Here is an 18,816-nt window from a genome sequence, read left to right as displayed (position 1 = left end):
GATCGCTGGCAACTGACTCCCACGACTTGTGATCAATGTCACAGGACTTCATGTCGCATTTGCAGACATCTTTAAAGCGGAGACATGGACGGCCGGTGGGTCTGATACCAGTGGCGAGCTCGCTGTACAATGTGTCTTTGGGGATCCTGCCATCTTCCATGCGGCTCACATGGCCAAGCCATCTCAAGCGCCACTGACTCAGTAGTGTGTATCAGCTGGGGATGTTGGCCACTCGAGGACTTCTGTGTTGGAGGACTACTCTTATCCTTATCCACAAGTACCTTAAAACTTATGGAATTATGGTCACTGTTCCCGAAATGCTCCCCCACTGAAACTTCGATCACCTGGCCGGGCTCATTCCCCAATACCAGGTCCAGAATGGCCCCATACATAGTTAGACTATCGACATACTGTTTCAAGAAGACCTCCTGGATGCTCTTCACATATTCTGCCCCATCCAAGCCCCTAGCACTAAGTGAGTCCCAGTCAATATAGGGGAAGTTAAAATCACCCACCACCACAACCCTGTTACCTTTACATCTTTCCAAAATCTGTCTACATATCTGCTCCTCTACCTCCCGCTGGCTGTTGGGAGGCCTGTAGTAAACCCCCAACATCATGACTGCACCCTTCCTATTCCTGAGCTCCACCCATATTGCCTCGCTGCATGACCCCTCTGAGGTGTCCTCCCGCAGTACAGCTGTGATATTCTCCTTAACCAGTAATGCAACTCCCCCACCCCTTTTACAACCCCCTCTATCGCGCCTGAAGCTTCTAAAGCCTGGAACATTTAGCTGCCAATCCTGCCCTTCCCTCAACCAAGTCTCTGTAATAGCAACAACATCATATTTCCAAGTACTAATCCAAGCTCTAAGTTCATCTGCCTTACCTGTTATACTTCTCGCATTGAAACAAATGCACTTCAGACCACCAGTCCCGCTGTACTCAGCAACATCTCCCTGCCTGCTCTTCCTCTTTGTCCTGCTGGCCTTATTTACTCTGTCCTCCTCATTTACTTCACTAGCTGTCCTACTGCTCTGGTTCCCACCCCCCCCTGCCACACTAGTTTAAACCCTCCCGAGTGACGCTAGCAAACCTTGCAGCCAGGATATTTGTGCCCCTCCAGTTTAGATGCAACCCATCCTTCTTGTACAGGTCCCATCTGTCCCGGAAGAGAGCCCAATGGTCCAGATATCTGAAACCCTCCCTTCTACACCAGCTGCTCAGCCACGTGTTTAGCTGCACTATCTTCCTATTTCTAGCCTCACTGGCATGTGGCACAGGGAGTAATCCAGAGATTACAACCCTAGAGGTCCTGTTTTTTAACTTTCTACCTAACTCCCTAAACTCCCCCTGCAGGACCTCATCACTCTTCCTGCCTATGTCATTGGTACCGATGTGTACCACAACCTCTGGCTGTTCACCCTCCCCCTTCAGAATGCATCCTGTCCATTCAGAGACATCCTTGACCCTGGCACCAGGGAGGCAACATACCATCCTAATACTGATTTCCTTCAGTTCCTCTCTCTCACTAAACCCTGTGTTCCCCAACATTTCTGGTATGATATTTGTGTCCTCCTCTGTGGTTCCCATTTAGTTGGTCAGCAATTTCTTTATCCTCCATAATAAATTCCCCTGTTTCTGACTGTAAGGGACCTACATTTGTCTTCACTAATCTTTTTCTCTTCACATACCTATAGAAACTTTTACAGTCAGTTTTTATGTTCCCCGCAAGCTTACTCGAAGTAAATTGAGGATTGGGTAAGTATTTGAAAAGGAAGAGTCTGAAAGGATATGAGAATAGGAGTTGAGAAGCTCGTACTGCTGGAGGTCTGATGGCCTGGATGACCTCTCTGAGCTGTTTAAATCAATCAATAAATAACTAGGGCCTCACTTTCTTCCCAGGCCTAGGCCACTGTTTGCTCATGCCAGGCTGTGACTGTGACCTCTTCTCTTGCTGTTTTTGTTGATTCCTTGCATAGCTGGTCCCCACATGGAGCAGGGCGGTGCCCAATGTTCATTAGTCGGCAGAAGTGCAGGCAGATATAAATTAGGAAGCAGTGATCAGTGGAATTGGGAGTGTTCCAAAAATCAGCTGAGATGGAGATATTTCCTGTCATTACTGAACTGCACGTCAACAGACTTGGCAGAAAGAAATACAAGAAAACATGAAACAGCAGAAAACAGATCACAGCAAAGACTCACACACTAGAAGATAATTGGAGAGGTTTGAATGGTATATATATAGAATAACAGGTACCCAGGAGTGATTTACAGACTGGAATCTAATCGAGGGGTTCGGGGGGTTTATATATAGAATAACAGGTACCCAGGAGTGATTTACAGACTGGAATCTAATCGAGGGGTTCGGGGGGTTTATATATAGAATAACAGATACCCGGGAGTGAGTTACAGACTGGAATCTAATCGTGGGGTTCGGGGGGTTTATATATAGAATAACAGATACCCGGGAGTGCGTTACAGACTGGAATCTAATCGAGGGGTTCAGGGTTTTATATATAGAATAACAGGTACCCAGGAGTGATTTACAGACTGGAATCTAATCGAGGGGTTCGGGGGGTTTATATATAGAATAACAGGTACCCAGGAGTGATTTACAGACTGGAATCTAATCGAGGGGTTCGGGGGGTTTATATATAGAATAACAGATACCCGGGAGTGAGTTACAGACTGGAATCTAATCGTGGGGTTCGGGGGGTTTATATATAGAATAACAGGTACCCAGGAGTGAGTTACAGACTGGAATCTAATCGAGGGGTTCGGGTGGTTTATATATAGAATAACAGGTACCCAGGAGTGATTTACAGACTGGAATCTAATCGAGGGGTTCGGGTGGTTTATATATAGAGTAACAGGTACCCAGGAGTGATTTACAGACTGGAATCTAATCGAGGGGTTCGGGTGGTTTATATATAGAATAACAGGTACCCAGGAGTGAGTTACAGACTGGAATCTAATCGAGGGGTTCGGGGGGTTTATATATAGAATAACAGGTACCCAGGAGTGAGTTACAGACTGGAATCTAATCGAGGGGTTCGGGTGGTTTATATATAGAATAACAGGTACCCGGGAGTGAGTTACAGACTGGAATCTAATCGAGGGGTTCGAGTGGTTTATATATAGAATAACAGATACCCGGGAGTGAGTTACAGACTGGAATCTAATCGAGGGGTTCGGGGGGTTTATATATAGAATAACAGATACCCGGGAGTGAGTTACAGACTGGAATCTAATCGAGGGGTTCGAGTGGTTTATATATAGAATAACAGATACCCGGGAGTGAGTTACAGACTGGAATCTAATCGAGGGGTTCGGGGGGTTTATATATAGAATAACAGATACCCGGGAGTGAGTTACAGACTGGAATCTAATCGAGGGGTTCGGGGGGTTTATATATAGAATAACAGGTACCCAGGAGTGATTTACAGACTGGAATCTAATCGAGGGGTTCGGGTGGTTTATATATAGAATAACAGGTACCCAGGAGTGAGTTACAGACTGGAATCTAATCGAGGGGTTCGGGTGGTTTATATATAGAATAACAGGTACCCAGGAGTGAGTTACAGACTGGAATCTAATCGAGGGGTTCGGGTGGTTTATATATAGAATAACAGGTACCCAGGAGTGAGTTACAGACTGGAATCTAATCGAGGGGTTCGGGTGGTTTATATATAGAATAACAGATACCCGGGGGTGAGTTACAGACTGGAATCTAATTGAGGGGTTTGGGGGTTTATATATAGAATAACAGTTACCCAGGAGTGAGTTACAGACTGGAATCTAATCGAGGGGTTCGGGGGGTTTATATATAGAATAACAGTTACCCAGGAGTGAGTTACAGACTGGAATCTAATCGAGGGGTTTGGGGGGTTTATATATAGAATAACAGATACCCGGGAGTGAGTTACAGACTGGAATCTAATTGAGGGGTTTGGGGGGTTTATATATAGAATAACAGTTACCCAGGAGTGAGTTACAGACTGGAATCTAATCGAGGGGTTTGGGGGGTTTATATATAGAATAACAGATACCCGGGAGTGAGTTACAGACTGGAATCTAATCGAGGGGTTTGGGGGGTTTATATATAGAATAACAGGTACCCAGGAGTGAGTTACAGACTGGAATCTAATTGAGGGGTTTGGGGGTTTATATATAGAATAACAGTTACCCAGGAGTGAGTTACAGACTGGAATCTAATCGAGGGGTTCGGGGGGTTTATATATAGAATAACAGATACCCGGGAGTGAGTTACAGACTGGAATCTAATTGAGGGGTTTGGGGGTTTATATATAGAATAACAGATACCCAGGAGTGAGTCACAGACTGGAATCTAATCGAGGGGTTCGGGGGGTTTATATATAGAATAACAGATACCAGGGAGTGAGTTACAGACTGGAATCTAATTGAGGGGTTCGGGGGGTTTATATATAGAATAACAGATACTCAGGAGTGAGTTGCAGACTGGAATCTAATCGAGGGGTTTGGGGGGTTTATATATAGAATAACAGATACCCAGGAGTGAGTCACAGACTGGAATCTAATCGAGGGGTTCAGGGGGTTTATATATAGAATAACAGATACCCGGGAGTGAGTTACAGACTGGAATCTAATCGCAGGGTTCGGGGGGTTTATATATAGAATAACAGATACCCAGGAGTGAGTTACAGACTGGAATCTAATCGAAGGGTTCGGGGGGGTTTATATATAGAATAACAGATACCCAGGAGTGAGTCACAGACTGGAATCTAATTGAGGGGTTTGGGGGTTTATATATAGAATAACAGATACCCAGGAGTGAGTCACAGACTGGAATCTAATTGAGGGGTTTGGGGGTTTATATATAGAATAACAGATACCCAGGAGTGAGTCACAGACTGGAATCTAATCGAGGGGTTCGGGGGGTTTATATATAGAATAACAGATACCCAGGAGTGAGTCACAGACTGGAATCTAATCGAGGGGTTCGGGGGGTTTATATATAGAATAACAGATACCCAGGAGTGAGTCACAGACTGGAATCTAATCGAGGGGTTCGGGGGGTTTATATATAGAATAACAGATACCAGGGAGTGAGTTACAGACTGGAATCTAATTGAGGGGTTCGGGGGGTTTATATATAGAATAACAGATACTCAGGAGTGAGTTGCAGACTGGAATCTAATCGAGGGGTTTGGGGGGTTTATATATAGAATAACAGATACCCAGGAGTGAGTCACAGACTGGAATCTAATCGAGGGGTTCAGGGGGTTTATATATAGAATAACAGATACCAGGGAGTGAGTTACAGACTGGAATCTAATCGCAGGGTTCGGGGGGTTTATATATAGAATAACAGATACCCAGGAGTGAGTTACAGACTGGAATCTAATCGAAGGGTTCGGGGGGGTTTATATATAGAATAACAGATACCCGGGAGTGAGTTACAGACTGGAATCTAATCGCAGGGTTCGGGGGGTTTATATATAGAATAACAGATACCCGGGAGTGAGTTACAGACTGGAATCTAATCGCAGGGTTCGGGGGGTTTATATATAGAATAACAGTTACCCGGGAGTGAGTTACAGACTGGAATCTAATCGAGGGGTTCAGGGGGTTTATATATAGAATAACAGATACCAGGGAGTGAGTTACAGACTGGAATCTAATCGCAGGGTTCGGGGGGTTTATATATAGAATAACAGATACCCAGGAGTGAGTTACAGACTGGAATCTAATCGAAGGGTTCGGGGGGGTTTATATATAGAATAACAGATACCCGGGAGTGAGTTACAGACTGGAATCTAATCGCAGGGTTCGGGGGGTTTATATATAGAATAACAGATACCCGGGAGTGAGTTACAGACTGGAATCTAATCGCAGGGTTCGGGGGGTTTATATATAGAATAACAGATACCCGGGAGTGAGTTACAGACTGGAATCTAATCGCAGGGTTCGGGGGGTTTATATATAGAATAACAGTTACCCGGGAGTGAGTTACAGACTGGAATCTAATCAGGGGGATTTGGGGGGTTTATATATAGAATAACATTTACCCGGGAGTGAGTTACAGACTGGAATCTAATCGAGGGGTTTGGGGGGTTTATATATAGAATAACAGATACCCGGGAGTGAGTTACAGACTGGAATCTAATCAGGGGGATTTGGGGGGTTTATATATAGAATAACATTTACCCGGGAGTGAGCTGCAGACTGGAAAGGTTCATTAATTAGATGGGTGAATGGGCTGAGAGTGGCAGATGGAATTCATTTTGCTGAACAAAAGCAGCAGTAATTATGCCAGGAATTTCTTGCTTCGGTTGCTATTTCCGTATCCTCCCTTTATCCACCTCTCCAATCTAATCTCATATGTTTACACGGTTTCTGCCCCAACCACTAACCTGGGAGTGAATTCCACAGCCTCACAATCCCTGTGTAAAGACATTTTCTGCAGGCCTGTTTGTTCTTGCTAATTTAACCACAGTTCTTATCTGGATACAGGTGGTTTGATGCTGTGAACTCATTGGCATTGGGATTGCATTTGTCTAATGAAATTCCCTTCCAAGACTGCTCTATATATCTACCTCCCTCTCCTGTTGCAACACACCTCACCCTGGGCTAGATTAACCAAATCCAAAACTCTTCCCTTCCCAGGAAAATCAACACATCTGCATCGTTGACACACGTAGAAATTGTTTTGTGAAGTCACTGTTCCAAAACAATTTTTAAAAACTTCTTAAATCTCCATGTTGCTCTCTACTAAATATTGTCAAATTAATTAATGGGCTAGGAAGGCCAGGAGCACTGACTGTGTCAGCTTTGCTAACCTGCTGATCTCTTGTACATTGCTGCCAGCCCAGTGATTAATGTGCTGCAGCTATTTGTGTAATCAGTCTGAAATATCAGCTCCTTGGGTGATCCAGCAGGACAGCGAGCGTAGCTTTACTGGGAGGAGCTGTGTTGTCAGGACACCCTTTACAAAATAAAATAACTACCAAGTCAATTAGAATGAGCCAGCTTGGCTCGTCTGGTGACAGTGCTGTGCAGCGATGCACAGAAGGATCCCAGTACGTAGCCCTGGGCTGCGCTAATGGACCTGACCTATGGGGACGGTGCTGGAGGTGTTGAAATTGGCCTGTCTGCCCAGGACAATGGGAATGGAACTGGTCAATTTATTTCTCATCCCTCCAATATTTGCTTTAAGTAACTTTAAAACCTCGATTTGTCTGTTCCCTTCTCCCTCTCAAACCTGATATAAAATCTGATTATATTATCGTGGCAGTTAACTGGGCGTTTCCATACCGTCAGCCTGTTAACTAATTCTGGCTCATTATTCATCACTGAATCTAGTCTGGCCTGTTCCCTGTTGATTCTAAAATAGATTGTTTAATTGTCAGCGGTGGGCGGTGGTTCAGTGAGTAGTCCTCTTGCCTCAGAATCTCAAGGCTCTGGTTTCAATTCCCACTTAAGAGTTGAGTAAGTCTCTAGGCTGACACTCCAGTGCAGTACTGAGGGAGTGGTGCACTGTTGGAGGTGCTGTTATTTAGATGAGATGTTAAACTGAGGCCCCATCACTGACCTGAAACATTAACTCCGTTTCTCTCTCCACAGATGCTGCCAGACCAGCTGAGTACTTCCAGCACTTTCTGTTTTTATGCCCCATCTGCCTTCTTGGGTGAATGTGAAAGATCCCATGATGCTTGTTATGGGCAGGTGAAGAGGAGGTCTCAGGCTCTGCTCTTGTTCTTCCTCTTTTGACCGCAACAGAGTTTATTCCCTTTTTAAAAGCAGTGGTGTGCTTACCACCTCAGTGAGTGTTTTACCTTTAATGTGATTGTAAAAGAACCAATCAGGCAGGTTTTCCTGATTTTAAACAAGAAAGAGGTGAGTTTATTATACTTAACAATCTAAACCCGATCTAAAGAATAATAAATTTACGCTACACATTCACACGAGAATCACAAATACAGAAATGGATTACAGAGGGAAAAATAGATTTGGTGGTTGGATTAGAATCTAGAATAAATGGAACTTAAATACACAGTCTGTGGAATGGATGATTCAGTGGTCTTCCGGCTAAAGTTGTATTCTTGAAGTCCTTGGCTGGTCAAAGTGCACTTTGTGGTTGGCCCGCTTGGCTCAAGGCTTTCTTGGAGGCAGAGTTGTACTTGGTTTTCTTCCCCTAGTCTCTGGCTGTAGCAGTCTCTAGGCTTGAGGGATTCACAGTCACAGACGGTTTTCAAACTTGTGTTATCTGGGGAGAGAGAGAAAGGGAGGCATGCAGATTTTTCCTACTGCACCGTCTGAGATACTGCCTGTCTCTTTGTCCAAGGAAAAAAAAAATCTTCCCCCGAAATGGACAGACGGTAACATGGCTGCTTCAGATTTTCTGGAACCTTCTGATGAAATTCAAGGTTAAGAATTGGCTGCACAGGCCCCAAGATGCCAATTTACACTTGGAGGGGGTTTTGCTTTTTCAAAGTGAATGTGTTAGGATTGCCTTGACTGCTATGCTAATGGAGCAACTTTAGCTAATTCAATCACGTAGAGCAAGCCATTGTCCTGGGTCCATGCTGCTTAAACTCTGGCTCCAGGTGGATCTTTTGAATATGAAAAGGTGTTTCAGATGTAAACTGCAGTGGCCATCTTGGCTGCAAATTTTAAAAAAGTTAACTGCAGGGGTTTTCCCATTAAAAGTTTAATGTAAGTTTTCCACCAATTAATTAAAAATCCCTCATTTGGTATATTGTGTTTTGTTGATATGCTATATTTAAGAGCAGGGGAGTTCTCCTCAGTGTCCTGCCAATATTTATCCCTCACTCAACATCACTAAAACAGATGATCTAGTCTTTATCATGTTGCTGTTTGTGGGATCTTGCTGTGTGTAAATTGGCTGCCCCATTTCCTACATTACAATAGTGAAAGTACTTCATTGGCTGTAAAATGCTTTGAAAGGGGCTGAGATTGTGAAAGTTGCTGTAGAAACACAAGTTTTTCTCTCTCTCTTAATTAACAGCCAGTAAATGTATAATTCAGGTTTAAACCTTCTCTGATGACCTCTGTGACTGCCTTGACTGTTCGGGCATACAGGGCAGTATGAGGCTACAAAGCCCCAAGTCCAGAACCTGATTGGACAGGTGGGAGATACAACAATCAGCACAAATTAAACAGTTGACGACTGAGTGTTAATTCTTTGAAAGAGCTTTCCAATTAATCCCATTTTCATACTCTTTCTCCATAACGCTGCACATTTTTCTGATCCCTTTTTGAAAGTTACTATTGAATCTGCTTCCACCGCCCTTTCAGGCAGCGCGTTCCAGATCACAACAACCTGCAACCCCTCGGAATCTAGGTTACAATGATCCAGTCACCCACTGCCAGTCAATGGGAGCTGCACTAACCCCCTGTCCCTAGGACTGAAGCCAAGGATCTTCAGGATAGAAGACCAGATAATGCAACTGAAGCCAATTCCTGTTCGGAAAAAAACACCCAGACCTCATCTTAAAATGTAATTTATTGTTAAATGTTTTATTTTATGTCATTGTAAATGTGAAAATGTGCATCTTAAATGGTACACATCAAAGTCACAGAGTCTTAACAATAAAAATACAAATCTTTTACACATATCTTAAAGCAATTTAAAATTCTATGGATTATTTTAAAATATAAACGTTGAATATTTACAGGATCCTAAGTTACTTTATGATGCTCAACCTTTAATACTGACCTCTGACCCCCTCCCCCTCAATATTAACACTGAAGAGGGAACTAAGCTGAAGTCTAATTCTCTTACAGAATGTTTCTAATACACATTAAGCATCTTATTAATAACGAAGACCAGGCTCTGACTGGTGATTAGTCAGTGTGGCACCGAGAGACCAGACCAGGGTCCAGTCCAGGGTGGCACCGAGAGACCAGACCAGGGTCCAGTCCAGGGTGGCACCGAGAGACCAGACCAGGGTCCAGTCCAGGGTGGCACCGAGAGACCAGACCAGGGTCCAGTCCAGGGTGGCACCGAGAGACCAGACCAGGGTCCAGTCCAGGGTGGCACCGAGAGACCAGACCAGGGTCCAGTCCAGTGTGGCACCGAGAGACCAGACCAGGGTCCAGTCCAGGGTGGCACCGAGAGACCAGACCAGGGTCCAGTCCAGGGTGGCACCGAGAGACCAGACCAGGGTCCAGTCCAGGGTGGCACCGAGAGACCAGACCAGGGTCCAGTCCAGGGTGGCACCGAGAGACCAGACCAGGGTCCAGTCCAGGCTGGCACCGAGAGACCAGACCAGGGTCCAGTCCAGGGTGGCACCGAGAGACCAGACCAGGGTCCAGTCCAGGGTGGCACCGAGAGACCAGACCAGGGTCCAGTCCAGTGTGGCACCGAGAGTCCAGACCAGGGTCCAGTGCAGTGTGGCACCAAGAGACCAGACCAGGGTCCAGTTCAGTGTGGCACCGAGAGACCAGACCAGGGTCCAGTTCAGTGTGGCACCGAGAGTCCAGACCAGGGTCCAGTTCAGTGTGACACCGAGAGTCCAGACCAGGGTCCAGTTCAGTGTGACACCGAGTCTCCAGACCAGGGTCCAGTTCAGTGTGGCACCGAGAGACCAAACCAGGGTCCAGTGCAGTGTGGCACCAAGAGACCAGACCAGGGTCCAGTTCAGTGTGGCACCAAGAGACCAGACCAGGGTCCAGTTCAGTGTGGCACCGAGAGTCCAGACCAGGGTCCAGTTCAGTGTGACACCGAGTCTCCAGACCAGGGTCCAGTTCAGTGTGGCACCGAGAGACCAAACCAGGGTCCAGTGCAGTGTGGCACCAAGAGACCAGACCAGGGTCCAGTTCAGTGTGGCACCAAGAGACCAGACCAGGGTCCAGTTCAGTGTGGCACCGAGAGTCCAGACCAGGGTCCAGTTCAGTGTGGCACCGAGAGTCCAGACCAGGGTCCAGTTCAGTGTGGCACCGAGAGTCCAGACCAGGGTCCAGTTCAGTGTGACACCGAGTCTCCAGACCAGGGTCCAGTTCAGTGTGGCACCGAGAGTCCAGACCAGGGTCCAGTTCAGTGTGGCACCGAGAGTCCAGACCAAGGTCCAGTTGATTTTGGGCTCTATACTGATGGAAGTTAAGACAGCAGCCGGGAAGGTCCAGGAGAGCGAAATGTTGGAGAGCATCCATCAGACACAAAAGCAAATCTCAGCAAGTCACTGCTTCCAGGAGAGGATGAGTAGAAGAAGAAAATAAACTGACAAAAGAAAATCGAACAGAAGGATGCAGATGAAGAAAGTGAACTTTTGCTCAGGGGAAAGTTCACATTGTGGCAAAGGATCTCCCAATCTGGAGATTTATTCATTTATTCCTGGGATGTGGGTGTCGCTGGCTAGGACAGCATTTATTGCCCCTCCCTAATTGCCCTGAGAATGTGGTGGTGAACCGTTTTCTTGAACCGCTGCAGTCCATGTGCAGTTATTCTCTTAGGGGTTTAATGCAACTGAGTGGCTTGTTGGCCCTTTTCAGAGGGAAATTAAGAGTCAACCATGTTTGGTGCGGGACTGGAGTAACACGTAGGCCAGACCAGGAAAGGACAGCAGATTTTTTCTTTATTTGTTGGGGGGATGTGGGTGTCTCTGGCCAGGTCAGCATTTATTGCCCATCCTTAATTGCCCTTGAGAAGGTGGTGCTGAGCTGCCTTCGTGAACCGCTGCAGTCCATGTGTAGATACACCCACAGTGCTGTTATATTTCCATCCCTAAACAACATTTGTGAATCAGTTGAGTTTTCAGGACCATCAGACAGTTTCTTGCTCACTTTTACTCAGACCAGCATTTTATTTCCGGATTTATTCTCAAACTGTCCTGGTGACATTTAAACTCACATTCTCTGGATTAACAGTCCAATTCTATAACCACTACACGTCCGGACTCCTGATTGTTCGGCATAGATTTGCTGATTGGTATCTGCCAGGTCACAGGCTACGATCCACGTCCTGAACTGCTTTCGATTGGGGTTAGACTGGGGTGTCAGTACATCATCCTGATCATCATGTAAAAAGCAAAGGACAGAAGGAAAAAAGGAATGTGAAAAATCCTTTACAAAAAATAAGGAGATTTGTGGTTCATTTTAAAATCTTGCTTCTTCTCTTGTTAAAACCAAACTTTGTTCAGAAATTAACCTGGAAAAGAGAAAAACAAATTTCAGATTTCACAACACAGAGTCTCGCAGAATTGCAGATATAGCTAAAGCTTCAGCACAATCACGTGTCAACCCTCTGACAAACATTACTCTCTCAGAGGCAGCAAATGTATGGGAACATCACCACCTGCAAGTTCCCCTCCAAGTCACACACCATCCTGACTTGGAACTATATCGCCGTTCCTTCACTGTCGCTGGGTCAAAATCCTGGAACTCCCTTCCTAACAGCACTGTGGGTGTACCTACCCCACATGGACTGCGGTGGTTCAAGAAGGCAGCTCAGCACCACCTTCTCAAGGGCAATTAGGGATGGGCAATAAATGCTGGCCTGGCCAGAGACACCCACATCCTGAGGAGGAATGCTCTAAACCTCCCCACCCTACACACACCCCTGCTCTTCACATCACCTCCTCTTTGAAGCTTTTCTCAGGAGCTAAATGCTGTGGGAGTGCTCTGCACCCTCAGTGACCTCTGTCCGATGCTCAAGCCTTCAGTACGGGCCCTAGTTCCACAGGCTTGGGAAACCTTCTTTTGGAGTTTGCAAGGCTGCTCTCTGTACTGGTCCCACCCAGCACCGGAGAAAACCCCCGAAACTGACACTGATGTACAGGTGTTAATTCAGCCTGAACTGAAGATATATGTCCTGACTTTATTCCATCCGTTCCTGATCCTTATTTACGGAAAGCAGGGTGTGAGTTAGAAGATTAAACCCTGTTCACAATTCACAGAACCTGAACCGTCAGCTCATCCACCCCAGTCTGCACCATTCCCACGATGCTTGTACACTCTTGCATTCAGACAATCAAGGGGGATCTAATTGAGCTGTTCAAATGATTAAAGAATTCAGCAAGGTAGTTAGAGATTGTCTCTCCTCCCCTTCTTCCCCACCCACCCTCATCTCCTCGCCTCCTCCTCGCCTTCGTGCTGCTCTGAACATCAAACTCTCCTGTAAGCGGCAATTAGCGGTCTTGCCAATGAATGCCAGAATTCCAGTCCGGAGCAAGGTTCCATCCGCAGGAATCATGCAGGAGCTGGGAGTGTTGGGAGCAGTGCTGATATTCCAAGTTCGAGCACAATAGGGTAAAGGGCTGGGGGATAATCCAGCTTCATTATCCAGGAAGTGGGCAACGACAAGACAACCCGAGATGAACCCCATACACGTCACCCCAACAAACACCAGCATCACAGGGGCAAAGAAAGAAAGAGCTGCATTTCGATAGCACCTTTCACAAGTTCAAGATATCCCAAAGTGCTTCACAGCCAATGAAGTGCTTTTGAAGTGTAGTCACTGCTGTTATGTAGGAAACCCAATTTCTGCACAGCAAGATCCCACATGCAGCAATGTGATAATGACGCTTGTTTTAGTAACGTTGGCTGAAGGATAAATATTGGCCCCAGGACACTGGGGAGAACTGTCCTGCTCTTCGATTAGTGTCCAGGAATCTTTCACCTTCATCCTTTCGGGGTGTCAGTTCAACAACTCAACCGAAAGTTATCTCCCTGATAGTGCAGCACTCCCTCAGTACTGACCCTCCAACAATGCAGCACTCCCTCAGTACTGACCCTCCGACAATGCAGCACTCCCTCAGTACTGACCCTCTGACAGTGCAGCACTCCCTCAGTACTGACCCTCCGACAGTGCAGCACTCCCTCAGTACTGACCCTCCGACAATGCAGCACTCCCTCAGTACTGACCCTCTGACAGTGCAGCACTCCCTCAGTACTGACCCTCCGACAGTGCAGCACTCCCTCAGTACTGACCCTCCGACAGTGCAGCACTCCCTCAGTACTGACCCTCTGACAGTGCAGCACTCCCTCAGTACTGACCCTCTGACAGTGCAGCACTCCCTCACTAATGACCTCTGACAGTGCAGCACTCCCTCAGTACTGACCCTCTGACAGTGCAGCACTCCCTCAGTACTGACCCTCCGACAGTGCAGCACTCCCTCAGTACTGACCCTCCGACAGTGCAGCACTCCCTCAGTACTGACCCTCCGACAATGCAGCACTCCCTCAGGGCTGCACTGAGAGGGTCAGACTATATTTTGTGGTCTGAAGTGGGACTTGAACTTGCAACCTTCTGACAGACGCAGCTTGCTGACCACTGAGCCACAGCTGAAGTTGAGATGGTCGGAAGCATCACACTCACAGGAAAGTAATTTTTACACTGAGTCAGGTACCTTTCTGCTTCACTCTGTCAGGACTCTCCTGCCGACTCTGCCCCTTCTGTCAGACTCACTGTTTGACAGTTTAATTTCTCCATTTCTGTCCTGTAAAAATAAATAGAGAGGGAAGGTGAGGGAGATGCAGCTGAACAGGACTCTAACAATATCTCAGTTGTTTGCTGGGGTCATTCATTGTGTAACCAAGGCCCAGGATTCAGGGACTCAGGGGCTCAGCTCAGGAGCAGGGTTCAGGGGCACAGGGTTCAGGGACTCGGGGGTTCAGGAGCAGGGTTCAGGGACTCGGGGGCTCAGGGGTGCAGGGTTCAGGGACTCGGGGGCTCAGGGGTGCAGGGTTCAGGGACTCGGGAGCTCAGGGGTGCAGGGTTAAGGGATTCGGGGGCACAGGGGTGCAAGGTTCAGGGACCCGGGGGCTCAGGGGTGCAGGGTTCAGGGACTCGGGAGCTCAGGGGTGCAGGGATCAGGGACTCGGGGGGTGAGGGGTGCAGGGTTGGGGCTCAGAATCTCGGGGTTCGGGGACTCGGGGGCTCAGGGGTGCAGGGTACAGGGACTAGGGAGCTCAGGGGTGCAGGGTTCAGGGACTCGGGGGCTCAGGGGTGCAGGGTTCAGGGACTCGGGAGCTCAGGGATGCAGGGTTCAGGGACTCGGGGGCTCGGGGGTGCAGGGTTCAGGGACTCGGGAGCTCAGGGTGTAGGGATCAGGGACTCGGGGGCTCGGGGGTGCAGGGTTGGGGCTCAGAATCTCGGGGTTCGGGGACTCGGGGGCTCAGCAAGGCGGAGATGATGCGGTAAATCTGGAACTCCTGGTTAAGATGATGGTGAATGGGTTTTTAAACGCCCGTCAGTGGAGCTAGAGGAGGCACAACCCGGGAAATGAGCTCAGGGAAACACAAGAATTTAGTCCCTTTGCTGCTGCTCTTTTGCACCAACAGTCGGTTGAATTCGAACCTGGAGTTCGGGAAAGTGCTGTTGCCTCCTTAGTGGGTTAATCCTAAATCAATATTCAGGGAGCTATTAGTGTCAGCAACTGAAGATACCTGATAGGGAGAGAGAGAGAAAGCAGGAAGGGGTAGAGAGGGGGAAGTGGGGAAGGGAAGGGGGAGAGAAATGGGGAAGGGAAGGGGGAGAGACATGGGAAAGGGAAGGGGGAGAGAAATGGGGAAGGGAATGGGGGGAGAAATGGGGAAGGGAAGGATGAGAAATGGGGAAGGGAAGGGGGAGAGAAATGGGGAAGGGAATGGGGGAGAGAAATGGGGAAGGGAAGGGGGAGAGAAATGGGGAAGGGAAGGGGGAGAGAAATGGGAAAGGGAAGGGGGAGAGAAATGGGGAAGGGAAGGGGGAGAGAAATGGGGAAGGGAAGGGGGAGAGAAATGGGGAAGGGAAGGGGAGAGAAATGGGAAGGGAAGGGGGAGAGAAATGGGGAAGGGAATGGGGAGAGAAATGGGGAAGGGAAGGGGGAGAGAAATGGGGAAGGGAAGGGGGAGAGAAATGGGAAAGGGAAGGGGGAGAGAAATGGGGAAGGGAAGGGGAGAGAAATGGGAAAGGGAATGGGGAGAGAAATGGGGAAGGGAAGGGGTAGAGAAATGGGGAAGGGAAGGGGGAGAGAAATGAGGAAGGGAAGGGGGAGAGAAATGGGGAAGGGAAGGGGAAGAGAAATGGGGAAGCGAACGGAGGAGAGAAATGGGAAAGGGAAGGAGAGAAATGGGGAAGGGAAGGGGGGAGAAATGGGGAAGGGAAGGGGGAGAGAAATGAGGAAGGGGAGAGAAATGGGGAAGGGAAGGGGGAGAGAAATGGGAAAGGGAAGGGGGAGAGAAATGGGGAAGGGAAGGGGGAGAGAAATGGGAAAGGGAAGGGGGAGAGAAATGTGGACGGGAAGGGGGGAGAAACGGGGAAGGAAGGGGGAGAGAAATGAGGAAGGGAAGGGGGAGAGAAATGGGGACGGGAAGGGGGAGAGAAATGGGAAAGGGAAGGGGGAGAGAAATGGGGAAGGGAAGGGGGAGAGAAATGGGGAAGGGAAGGGGGAGAGAAATGGGGAAGGGAAGGGGGAGAGAAATGGGGAAGGGAAGGGGGAGAGAAATGGGGAAGGGAAGGGGGAGAGAAATGGAGAAGGGAAGGGGGGAGAGAAATGGGAAAGGGAAGGATGAGAAATGGGAAAGGGAAGGGTGAGAGAAATGGGGAAGGGAAGGGGGAGAGAAATGGGAAAGGGAAGGGGGAGAGAAATGGGGAAGGGAAGGGGGAAAGAAATGGGGAAGGGAAGGGGGAGAGAAATGGGGAAGGGAAGGGGGAGAGAAATGGAAAGGGAAGGGGGGAGAGAAATGGGGAAGGGAAGGGGGAAAGAAATGGGGAAGGGAAGGGGGAGAGAAATGGGGAAGGGAAGGGGGAGAGAAATGGGGAAGGGAAGGGGGAGAGAAATGAGGAAGGGAAGGGGGAGAGAAATGGGGAAGGGAAGGGGGAGAGAAATGAGGAAGGGAAGGGGAGAGAAATGGGAAGGGAATGGGGAGAGAAATGGGGAAGGGAAGGGGGGAGAAATCAGGAAGGGAAGGGGGAGAGAAATGAGGAAGGGAAGGGGGAGAGAAATGGGGAAGGGAAGGGGGAGAGAAATGGGGAAGGGAAGGGGGAGAGAAATGAGGAAGGGAAGGGGGGAGAAATGGGAAGGGAAGGGGGAGAGAAATGGGAAAGGGAAGGGGGAGAGAGAAATGGGGAAGGGAAGGGGGAAAGAAATGGGGAAGGGAAGGGGGAGAGAAATGGGGAAGGGAAGGGGGAGAGAAATGGGGAAGGGAAGGGGGGAGAGAAATGGGAAGGGAAGGGGGAGAGAAATGAGGAAGGGAAGGGGGAGAGAAATGGGAAAGGGAAGGGGGAGAGAAATGGGGAAGGGAAGGGGGGAGAAATCAGGAAGGGAAGGGGGCGAGAAATGAGGAAGGGAAGGGGGAGAAGAAATGGGGAAGGGAAGGGGGAGAGAAATGGGGAAGGAAGGGGGAGAGAAATGAGGAAGGGAAGGGGGGAGAAATGGGGAAGGGAAGGGGAGAGAAATGAGGAAGGGAAGGGGAGAGAAAGGGGGAAGGGAAGGGGAAGAGAAATGGGAAGGGAAAGGGGGAGAGAAATGGGGAAGGGAAGGGGAAGAGAAATGGGGAAGCGAACGGGGGAGAGAAATGGGAAAGGGAAGGGGGAGAGAAATGGGGAAGGGAAGGGGGGGAGAAATGGGGATGGGAAGGGGGAGAGAAATGAGGAAGGAAGAGGGAGAGAAATGGGGAAGGGAAGGGGGAGAGAAATGAGGAAGGGAAGGGGGAGAGAAAGGGGGAAGGGAAGGGGAAGAGAAATGAGGAAGGGAAGGGGGAGAGAAATGGGGAAGGGAAGGGGAAGAGAAATGGGGAAGCGAACGGGGGAGAGAAATGGGAAAGGGAAAGGGGGAGAGAAATGGGGAAGGAAGGGGAGAGAAAATGAGGAAGGGAAGAGGGGAGAAATGGGGAAGGGAAGGGGGAGAGAAATGGGAAGGGAAGGGGGAGAGAAATGGGAAGGGAAGGGGAGAGAAATGGAGGGAAGGGGGAGAAATGGGAAGGAAGGGGAGAGAAATGGGAAGGGAAGGGGGAGAAGAAATGGAGAAGGGAAGGGGGAGAAGAAATGGGAAAGGGAAGGATGAGAAATGGGAAAAGGGAAGGGGAGGAGAAATGGGAAGAAGGGAAGGGAAGGGAGAGAAATGGGAAGGAAGGGGGAGGAGGAAATGGGGAAGGAAGGGGGAGAGAAATGGGGAAGGGAAGGGGGAGAAATGGGAAGGGAAGGGGAGAGAAATGGGAAAGGGAAGGGGGAGAGAGAAATGGGAAGGGAAGGGGGAGAGAAATGGGAAGGGAAGGGGGAGAGAAATGGGGAAAGGGAAGGGGAGAAATGGGGAGGAAGGGGGAGAGAAATGGGAGGGAAAGGGGGAGAGAAAGGGAAGGGAAGGGGGAGAGAAATGAGGAAGGAAGGGGGAGAAATGGGAAAGGGAATGGGGAGAGAAATGGGAAGGGAAGGGGGAGAGAAATGGGGGAAGGGAAGGGGAGAGAAATGAGGAAGGGAAGGGGGCGAGAAATGAGGAAGGGAAGGGGGAGAGAAATGGGGAAGGGAAGGGGGATGAGAAATGGGGAAGGGAAGGGGGAGAGAAATGGGAAGGGAAGGGGGGAGAAATGGGGAAGGGAAGGGGGAGTGAATCAGGGGAATGGAAGGGGGAGAAATGGGGAAGGGAAGGGGGTTAGTTAAGGGGAAGGGTCTGGGGGTGAGATATGGGGATGGGATAGGGGGAGGATAGGGGGTTGGGAAGGGGGTGAGATTTGTGGAAGGGTAGGGGGAGTGTATGGGGGTATGGGTAGGGGGAGTGATATGGAGGATGGGGGAGGGGGGGGTAGGGGGGGTCGAAGAAAGGGGGTTAGGAACTAGGAAGGAGATGGGAGACAAAGGAAGGAAGGTGGGGGCCGCGCAAAAAGGAGCAT

The 18,816-nt window shown here is 48.9% G+C and overlaps 1 protein-coding gene across 1 annotated transcript; it reads right to left on the bottom strand.

Annotated features, from left to right (window-relative positions):
• Positions 1-9,493: 9,493 nt before the first annotated feature.
• LOC137381666 (uncharacterized) lies at positions 9,494-14,439 on the bottom strand. The gene is made up of 2 exons (XM_068054402.1): positions 14,355-14,439; positions 9,494-12,154 (listed from the first exon to the last, which is right to left on the bottom strand). Exon 2 carries the CDS (start codon positions 11,158-11,160, stop codon positions 9,853-9,855), a length of 1,308 nt encoding a protein of 435 aa, XP_067910503.1. The 5' UTR covers positions 11,161-12,154; positions 14,355-14,439; the 3' UTR covers positions 9,494-9,852.
• Positions 14,440-18,816: the final 4,377 nt, after the last annotated feature.

The sequence above is a fragment of the Heterodontus francisci genome, chromosome 22 (genome assembly GCF_036365525.1).
Source record: "Heterodontus francisci isolate sHetFra1 chromosome 22, sHetFra1.hap1, whole genome shotgun sequence".
Taxonomy (NCBI): Eukaryota; Metazoa; Chordata; class Chondrichthyes; order Heterodontiformes; family Heterodontidae; genus Heterodontus; species Heterodontus francisci.
The sequence above is the reverse complement of the archived record's forward strand: the minus strand, read 5'-3'. Positions and strand labels throughout refer to the sequence as shown.